This window comes from Apis dorsata, unplaced genomic scaffold (genome assembly GCF_000469605.1).
Source record: "Apis dorsata unplaced genomic scaffold, Apis dorsata 1.3 scaffold_81, whole genome shotgun sequence".
NCBI classification, from domain to species: Eukaryota; Metazoa; Arthropoda; class Insecta; order Hymenoptera; family Apidae; genus Apis; species Apis dorsata.
Window position 1 is genome coordinate 221,781 of NW_006263379.1, and position 10,566 is coordinate 232,346.

At 27.6% G+C, this 10,566-nt stretch overlaps 1 protein-coding gene across 1 annotated transcript in view; it reads left to right on the top strand.

The window, feature by feature from the left end:
- The window catches only part of LOC102678751 (cadherin-87A), a 198,670-nt gene that overhangs the window by 170,251 nt on the left and 17,853 nt on the right, over positions 1-10,566 (top strand). Inside the window, exon 5 of the mRNA XM_006610870.2 lies at positions 6,469-6,726. Within this exon, the coding sequence (XP_006610933.2) occupies positions 6,469-6,726 (258 nt within the window). The remainder of the gene's footprint in view (positions 1-6,468; positions 6,727-10,566) is intronic.

Genomic DNA, 10,566 nt, shown 5'->3' on the forward strand with positions numbered 1-10,566 from the left:
ATTTTTAGTAGATTATGAATATTTTATGAAGGTGATATGAATACTATAGTGTTAGTATTTTTTATTGATATCTCAGAAATTGACAAATATCCGAAATTAAAATTTTGTTATCTGTGGTTTACCTTCTTTTCTCTATCATCCCTCCAAATTTCTATAACAGATTTCTCATATAATATAGTCAGAGTTGGACATTAATCCAAAAGTTGAAAAAGTAACTAGTTAAAAATTTCGAATAAAGTTACTTGAAGTAATTATTTATTGAAAGTAAATTGATAATATTTATTACATAGCTGTTATAATTGATCCATATAACTATGACCGTTTAGCATTTTGAACAATAAATTATTGAAATAATTTATCAAAGTAACTCATTCGTAACTTCAACTATTAAATTTTGCTTATCACTGAATGTATAAATAATCATCATTTTCATATTATTAATACGAGAAATGATCACACGAGTGTTTTAAATTCTTCCGAAAATCTGGCTAAAAATGATATTTTTAATAATGTGATACTTTAAAAATGATAATTTTTTAACGTTAAATATTAAATATAAAAATAATTTTTATTACATTGTCCATAAGTGTAAAATATATTCTACATTTAATAATTTCTTAATATTTATCATACAATAATTAATTAAATTATATACAACATGTACTGAATCTGAAAAATTGATACATGTATTAAATAATTACACAAGTGACAAATTCTTCCGAAATCCTGGCCAAAATTAATAATATTTTCAAATCCAAGATAAACTATTGAATAATAACGTGATAATTTTAATTATCCTACATTTACATTTAATAATTTCTTAACATTTATTACTCAATAATCTTCTTCTCCAGACTACCAATCGTCTGAAACACAGTGAACAATAATATTATCCTCCATCATATTTTCCTTGAAACGTACTGAACTACTCTCTCCAACGATACCAGAGCCATCAAAGAAGAATAAATAAATAAAAACGAGAGATAAGATGCAAAAGAAATAGTACAATGCCGAAAGAAGAAGAAAAATAAAAAAGGAAGAATTCAAAGAGACGAATGATAAAGGAGAAGAAAGGAAAATTTCGTGACTCTCGCAACGCGATGTTGAGGAGAAGCCCGTCCAAGGTTGTTCAGAATCAGAGATGTCAGAAGCACGGAGGGAAAGAGCGGATGCTCGTCGGACGGAAGAGGAAGCTCTCCTCTGGCCCGTCGAGTCGAAATTGCCGTGTGTTGCAAGGGAGGAGACGTATGCGTGGCGTCGCGCATGATAAAACGCGTTGTATCCTTGACCTCGGCGTTGAATTACAGTCGTTACGTTGAATTCCGTCTTCTTTTTTCCTTTCTTTTTTTCTTTTCTTTTCGCTTCCTGTTCCAATCCGGATTCACGGTGAATAGCGGCCTCCCTTCTCTCGTTACGGTCTTTATCAGGGGGTGGAACCGTTTTATTAAAATTTTAAAATATATTTTGCGAATTTTTAATCTATGATTTTGGGTTTTATCAAGTATCAGCGTGGTTCTTGCTCGAGTAATAATAAATTATTAATTTAGTTCTTTGTCAATTATATGAACATGCGAGTTTTGAGGGGAGAAAAAATGGAGTTTGGTTGACGTTGGTGAGAAAATAGATAGATATTAGGGAAGAAAAATGAGTTTCAATTGGACAAATGTAAAATATCTATTTCTGTTTTAATCTTTTTCTGTTATACTTGAAGAAAGTATAAATGATTCGTGCGAAAAATATTTTCTACGAAATAAATAAATTTCGATGATGAATCTTGATAAGTTTATTATATTATATTTATATTTATTTATTATACACAAATTTTAAACGATTAGATACATTAAGATTATGATAAATATTTATCTGATAAAGGAATAATTGAAAAAAATAATAAAATAACGTGCAGTTTGTTTATATTTATTACAAAGTTTAAATTTAATTTTTAAAGTGCACAAGTGAGTCTTGGAGGTGTAGTAGTTACGCACGTTAAGTGTTTGTTACGAATTCTCTTCTAACTTCTCTGTTGTCCTCCTAAAGAGGGAAACTCTTTAAGTAAGTACACGAGTTGGAGGATCCTTTTTCATTAAGGAACCACAATGCGGATACGTAATGTGTTTAATCGTTAAATATCCACAGCATGGATATATAAAGCATAATACTAAGAGTAATGATGAACAATTTCCAAGTCACTAGTTATTAATTCATAACAAGATTTTCATTGAATAATAATATTTTTGAGGATTCAATCTTAATAATATAATATCTTTTTTCTTTGATAATTTATTTTTGGATAATTTTCAAACATTCAGAATTTTTTCTTTAAATCAGTTAACGTAATGATTGATGATACGAGTTATATTATTATATTATATTATATACGTGAGAAATATATAATTGATAAAATTTTTTTTAAATTTTATTTAAAAGAAAATTGTTGAAAATTATGACTCGTCCTAATTTTTTTGCCAGAAACTGCCATTCGAGGCATTAAAACTCGTTCAACGATCCTTCGAATTATAAAATTCGATAGCCTACTATTTCTTTTCAATAGCAGGATAGTTTCAAGAGTACCAGGTATCTTCATCGATAAAATTGTAATCTTCGATCGTAAAAACTGTGCTACAAAATGGAAGAACTGGAGAATGAAGAAAAGAAAATTTTGAATTTGCCATTCTCATTGAAAAGAAATTTTCATCAAACTACAATTTCATCATTTTTTCACATCTATTGTTATTGATTAAATTATTGCATACGTATTATAATTTCACAAATCCAATAAATCCATTCGTTTTAATTTAGTGCAAAGAGAAGAAAATCTATTTATATTTGATTTCTAATATCCCCTATTTATTTTCAAATTTTCACTGATTAAGTTTTCACTTGAGATTTCGGTTCCCACCAACTCGCCAACTACGTTGTGACTGTTACTCATGCACAAATGGTTACGATGCACAATACAAAGGGTGGGAAGTTAGCTCTATCCTAAACTACGATCCTTCAAAGAAACCTTTTCATTCGATCTGAACTGAAACATGCTTAAACCGTGCACGTGCTTCTGTCGTTGCCTCTGTTCCGCGGAGGATCGATCATTCGCAAGTCGATTTTCAACGATGAAACGTTTCTCACAGTTAAAATAGGAAGTTGGAAACTCGAAGGGATTGTTTAACTCCGTCCTGTAGTAAATTTGCCTTCGATAAATTTGCCTCCTTTAGTTCGATTTTCGTGTTAAAATTTCCGAAACTCCTTTGCACGATCGATTAAATGGTTCTTGCCGCCAATATATTGTTTCATAATTAAAGGAGGATCGTGCATTGCCGATTTAGAGTTTTGCGCTTCGTCAATCATATTTTGGAATCATTTGGTATCATTTTCTGTCATTTTATGTCATTCTGAAATACTATGTTAAAAAGTAGATTTTTATTATACAAAAAATTCTAGTTTTAGTTTGTATGATTAAATTAGAATTTTTTTTAGAGTTTTGCGTTTCATCAATCATATTTTAGAATCATTTGGTATTTTCTGTCATTGTTCTGAAATATTATGTTAGATATATGTTAAAAAGTAGATTTTTATTATACAAAAAATTCTAGTTTTAGTTTGTATGATTAAATTAGAATTTTTTTTAGAGTTTTGCGTTTCATCAATCATATTTTAGAATCATTTGGTATTTTCTGTCATTGTTCTGAAATATTATGTTAGATATATGTTAAAAAGTAGATTTTTATTATACAAAAAATTCTAGTTTTAGTTTGTATGATTAAATTAGAATTTTTTTTAGAGTTTTGCGTTTCATCAATCATATTTTAGAATCATTTGGTATTTTCTGTCATTGTTCTGAAATATTATGTTAGATATATGTTAAAAAGTAGATTTTTATTATACAAAAAATTCTAGTTTTAGTTTGTATGATTAAATTAGAATTTTTTTTAGAGTTTTGCGTTTCATCAATCATATTTTAGAATCATTTGGTATTTTCTGTCATTGTTCTGAAATATTATGTTAGATATATGTTAAAAAGTAGATTTTTATTATACAAAAAGTTCTAGTTTTAGTTTATATGATTAAAATTAAATTAGAATTTTTTTTAGAGTTTTGCGCTTCGTCAATCATATTTTGGAATCATTTGATATCATTTTCTGTCATTGTTCTGAAATACTATGTTAGATATATGTTAAAAAGTAGATTTTTATTATACAAAAAGTTCTAGTTTTAGTTTGTATGATTAAAATTAAATTAGAATTTTTTTTAGAGTTTCATCAATCATATTTTGGAATCATTTGGTATCATTTTCTGTCATTGTTCTGAAATACTATGTTAAATATATATTAAAAAGTAGATTTTTATTATACATGTAACAAAAAATTCTAGTTTTAGTTTGTATGATTAAAATTAAATTAGAATTGAGTTAGAATGTTCTTTCTTTTTCAAAATAAAATTTCAAAATATAAATTTGGATGCATAGAATGGATCATTCACGATATTAAATTTTGAATAAAAATCTTCTATTCCAATAACTGAATATGTTATTATTAATTGTTTAGCTTTAAAAACTTATTAATTGAGTGATTAATCTGTTTGATGGTAATTTTTTATTTCTCACATTTTTCTATTTTTGCTTATCATTAAGTTATCATTAAGTTATATAAGTTATCATTTGATACTAATTTATATTTTTTTTTTATTGTTAAAATATTCGTTGATACGAAAAAAAATATTTATATTAAAAATTTGTCTATGAGTTGAATGAATTATTATCCATTAAAATTTGAGGATCCAGGATTAAAAACTGTGGTATCGATGTAAAAAGAAAAATCTGTTTGTTAAATTTAAAAACACTCAAACAAGAGTTGCCACTTTCCATTATAACAAACTATCCTTTAATGATGTTTGTTTTCCTCTCAATTAGTGTTCATTATCCAATATTAATCGACTGAAAGATAATTTCTAAGAGAAAACACACAGATTATGCATGCTTCACTAATCCAAATCTTTCTTTACGAAATTTTTGCCTCGTTGTTTCAAATAAAATGGCGTTTAATAACGAACGCCCTTTAAATATTAAATAAAATTGACAAAGAAATGTAAAAAAAATTTTTCTGTATAAAAAATATTTCTTATTGAAAAAAATTATGAAACATGTATTCTTTCTAATTTAATAATTCTTAAATATTTTCAAATAAAATATAAAGTATCGATATATTCTCTCAATAACAAGATTAATATAACAATGTACGTTACGTATACTCAATTATGATTTAATTATAAACATTTATATAGAATTACGATACAGCTTGTCACATACATGCTTGCTTTTATTGGCAATAATTAATTAATTAATATCTTCAATCATTTCCGATTAAATAAAATATGAAGCGTGATATTCTGATATAATATCCGATAACAATATTTTGTTCCATATGAAATCGAGACAATAAGAAATAATGTAATGCAAATCTAATCCAATTTAAATTTACTACAAATCGTGATAAATACATTTAAAGACGAAATATAATTAAAGTTATTATAATTTTTTATCGAAGAAGAATAATACTGTTATAAATTGTACATCGAAACTTTTCACTATTTTTGCTCTATTAAAATATTTTTCTCTTCAAAGAAAGAGAAATCCAAGATCTCAGCATTGCTTCGAAAAATTCAAAACATTCCACGAATCACATATTTCAATCTCGATTCTTTTCTTATGTATGTATGTATATGACAATATTATGTTTCGATTTTCTTCTAAGAACAAATGCACAACATCTTTTTCTTATTATTATTTTCATTTCAAAAATTTTTATATATACATTACAATATACTTTTTACAAACATTATATATCATATATAATAATATATAAACAAATGCACAACATTTTATTATTATTATTTTAACAAAATTTTCATATTTTATATATTTATATAAAATATTATTATTATATATATTGTATACACATCATTTTCGATTATTTTAAAACATCTCTTCTTAAAACCATATCCACCATCATTAAACGATTTATACTCGACTTCTTGCGAACACTTTTCCTCGCAAACAAGATTAAAATTAACTCTTTGCACTCCTGGCCTCGAACCAGCAACTCCAGAAACCGTTGGAATTTCTTACAGCTAATTTATAATAATTTCACACACAAATAATAAAACTTTTATATTTTAATATTTTATGTATCTATTGCCACGACTGTCAAACTCAGCCTAATGCCAAAGATGTCGTTCGACTCACGGTCTGAATTTGAGATAAAAAATCTAGCCATTCAACAAAACATTATTCTACACCTCACATTTAAGATTATACATAAATATTAAGATTATGATTGAATATTAAGATTATACATAAATTATACATAAAGAAACCTATTTATATTCTAAAAAAATCAAATATAAATAATTAAAAAATCAAATATAATTAATTATAATTAATTTAATTAATTCGAAATATCGATTCGTTTTCAGGAAAACGGCACGATACGATTTCGAGTGACGTTGGAAGACGAAGTGCCAGCCGGTCAACAACCGAACATAGTGGGTGTCGATGCATACGTGATCGTGCTCGACGACAACGACAATCCTCCCCGTTTCCTGAACGTGCCTTACGAGGCTGTGGCCGAGGAAGACCTTCCGGTCGGCTCCACCATTCTTTCGGGCATTAAAGTGATAGATCCTGACTTGTTGGGCGATACCATAGATCTAACCTGCGTCCCCCAGCCACAGGTGAGTCATTAATACTCGTTACGCTACTAATATCCCGCCCAAGTCACGGATCCAACTTTCTTCCCCTCCTCTCGTTCAATCTCGCCTTCGTCGGTGTCGGGTTCTCGAAACACGTGAATTCGAAGCGAACTCGATTTGGATTATGAGTATTTTTTTTAAGAATATTATGAGTATTTTGCTAGAATTTTTTTCTATAAAAAAAAAAAAATATCGATTGAATATTCATTCGTTGTAAAATTGAAAAGGTTCTTCTAGGAAACGTAAAGAATATTTCATCTTCTTCTTCTGCAATTTTTATCCGGATATTTTTGCATTTGTTTCTAGAAATCAACTTTTAAATCTTCCTCTAGTCTGTATGCAGAAAGGGGGATAGGGAAGATACGGGTCGCTTGAGCCAATGTTAAGTTTAATTTTTAATATATCGCGAGATGATGTATGATGCTGCTCGAGTACGAAGTATGCATTCTTTACTTCAAACTTGTATCGAGTTTTTGAAAATTTTACATGATAAACTTTTTCGGTTTGTTTAAGAAAAATATACATTGTAGTTTTCTCTGTAGAAGGGAGAAAAGTTAGAAGTGTGTGAAAGTTAAAAAAAAATTTGTTTTTTTTTTTTTTAATCGCAGCTTGATATTCAGAAGAAAATATTCGGTCTGATTCTCATCTATGTTCAAAAATCATTAGATCAAGGGAATCGTGATATTTTATTAATTTAATTATTTTATTAATTATTAATTTTATTAATTAATTATTAATATTATATTATTAATATTCCGACATGAGATAGAATTTTTAGAATATTTTTTACGTAGAAGCTGTTTTGATTTTATTTAAAAAAAAAACACAGTTGACCTTTATGTGTCCTTCACATATCACGATTGAGAAATTTTTGAATAATAATGATGACAGAAGTAAAAATGATAAACTTTTTTGTGTATATATTAGAATATTGGATTATATATAGTAAAAAAGTTGAAAAACAATAAAATAGATCTATCTATTCAACGAATAAAATATTGAAATTAATTCTTTTCGTTTTGAAAACGAAGTTAATCAGAGAAAGACACAATGAAAAAAAAAAAGAGTGTCATAATTCTATCAATTCTTCTTCATTTTTTAAAATTTTATCTTTACTCTGAAATATTAAATTTTACCAATCCTTTCGCGCGTGTGGAAAAATACTTTTCATTCAATAGTCACGAACGATTTAACTGCCTCTATTATTTCAATCATCAACAAATTCGAAACTGAATTTGCATATATATTTATTTCATTATCCTCAACGAACTGTACAAACTCATTTGGAAACAGGCTAGAAACTAGAGACAATTTCTATTTCCACGACAAACTTTGTTTTTCGATAAAATAGTTCATACGTTCAAATCAATTCGAAACTTATATATCCAAATTATCTATTATCCACAGTACGTAATTTTTTATATTTATAATAATGCATACTCGCAAAATTCATACTACATTCATGCAATTAATCCTCAAATATCTCAATTACTTTATTTATACGATTTCATATATGGAATATTAATAATTGTAACGACTGTCAAACAACGTTGTTCCTTCGATAATCATATTATCGAGACAGATTTAAATCGAGAAAATTTCACCTTTCACGGATTATTATTTTAGGAGCTGGAGGGATGCGTGTCGTTTAAAAAATTTTGATATATATATGTATATATATATCCATCTTTGTGTCGCTTTCATCATACAAAATCAAAAGATCAACTTATGTTAATTAATCCTAAATGTCAAACATTAAAAATTCTCGACGCATAATTTACGAGATACTTTTCGTTTAATGTCCCTCCTCGATAATTTTTTTTAATTGCTCCCTCCACCCCTCGAACGATTTAATCAACTAACGATTACTTTTTTTTTTCTTCTTTCTTTTTATAAAGTTGTCGTACTATTTTATTTATATATAAGCGGAGAGTTTGTAGTGCATCGAGTTCGCGTGTAACATTTTCGAAACTCGCGCTTTTTACGTAACGAGGTTTTTAATTTTGAACAGCGCTGATTAAAAAGCAGCTTAACCTCTCAGTTCTTGCGAACGCTCCTCGTCCCCAAAATTACGTCACGTGTTAATTTATCGAAAAACATTTGCCAATTCGACGAGTTCGATATAAAATACAAAAATTACGATACAAAATTCTTATGTATATGTTATATTAATGGATAATAGTAGTACAATGATAATAATATTGTTATATTGAGCCATTGAGTGTAGAACAAGAAATAACAACATTGATATCCAAAATATCGATTTAAATCGTTTTCCTCGTAAGAATATTGCATTACTCGTGCAAATTAATTAGTTACAAATTAATTAACTATTGTAAAAATTGTAAATAAAATCATTAATGGAAAAATTATTAATATATTAATACTTAATAGTGTACGTTCAATAGCACATACACGTGAAAATATTTTATGGAATTATCAAATATTTTTCTAAAAAAATTTCTGCGAATTGAAATTTTTGTACATCATTCCACCATCGCACTAATAAAAAAAGATGGAAAAAAGTAATAATTTGTACTTATTAAATAAAATTATAATCGATTTCGCTCTGAAATATAATATCGTGTTGTAACGTTACAAAAAAAATTTTTCCAAAAAAATTTCTGCAAATTTTTGTACATCATTCCATACTCATCCACCATCGCACTAATAAAAAAAGATGGAAAAAAGTAATAATTTGTACTTATTAAATAAAATTATAATCGATTTCGCTCTGAAATATAATATCGTGTTGTAACGTTACAAAAAATTTTTCCAAAAAAATTTCTGCAAATTTTTATACATCATTCCATATTCATCCACCATCGCATTAATAAAAATATAATAATAATATAATAATAAAAATATAATATAAAAATATAATGATAAAAAAAGATGGAAAAAAGTAATTTGTACATATTAAATAAAATTATAATCGATTTCACTGTGAAGCGAAATATAAATAAAATCGTGTTGTAACGTTACAAAAAATTTTTCCAAAAAAATTTCTGCAAATTTTTGTACATCATTCCATATTCATTCCATATGTATTCATCCACCATCGCATTAATAAAAATATAATATGAAAATATAATAATAAAAAAAGATGGAAAAAAATAATAATTTGTACATTTATTAAATAAAATTATAATCTATTTCACTGTGAAGCGAAATATAAACAATATCGTGTTGTAACGTTACAAAAAACCTGCCATAAATATTCGCCACGATGAAACTTTTCAAGAGTTCGATATCAACCGTAAATAATTTCCTGCCAAAGAAATATCAATGCTCGTTGTAATTAATGCATAACGAAATCCGGTGGTAATCTCTTTCTTTCGTGCACGTTTTCGACGTCCAACCGGGAAGATTAATCGTCACGAGATAAATTCCTCCTACCTTCCGCCTAGTGTCTGCGAAATTAATCTCGGGGACATTTGACTATTTAATAGGACGCGGTGCATATTCCCGCTCTGTGTCCTCTGTAATATATTAATACGACAATATAAAGTCAACCGGTTCAGAAAGTTCACCTCTTAATCGCTTGAATTTTCTATGCCGGCCGCCCCGCACTGAATACGGAAGTATTCCTTTAAAACAGCTATTTCACGTCAAATCGGCTACACCCGAGATCCTCCCGCCCTCCATTATTTATTTTAGCAAGCTCTACGGCATTTATTGCGGCGCGGAGGGGAATTCATCTCTATGAAATTTCAATTTCGAGCGCGTACGTGGGTATCTGGAAAAGTTGATTACGGGGTTTTTTTTTTTTTTCCATTCGTGCAAAAATAAACGATCGATTAATTTTTTTTTTTTTTTTTT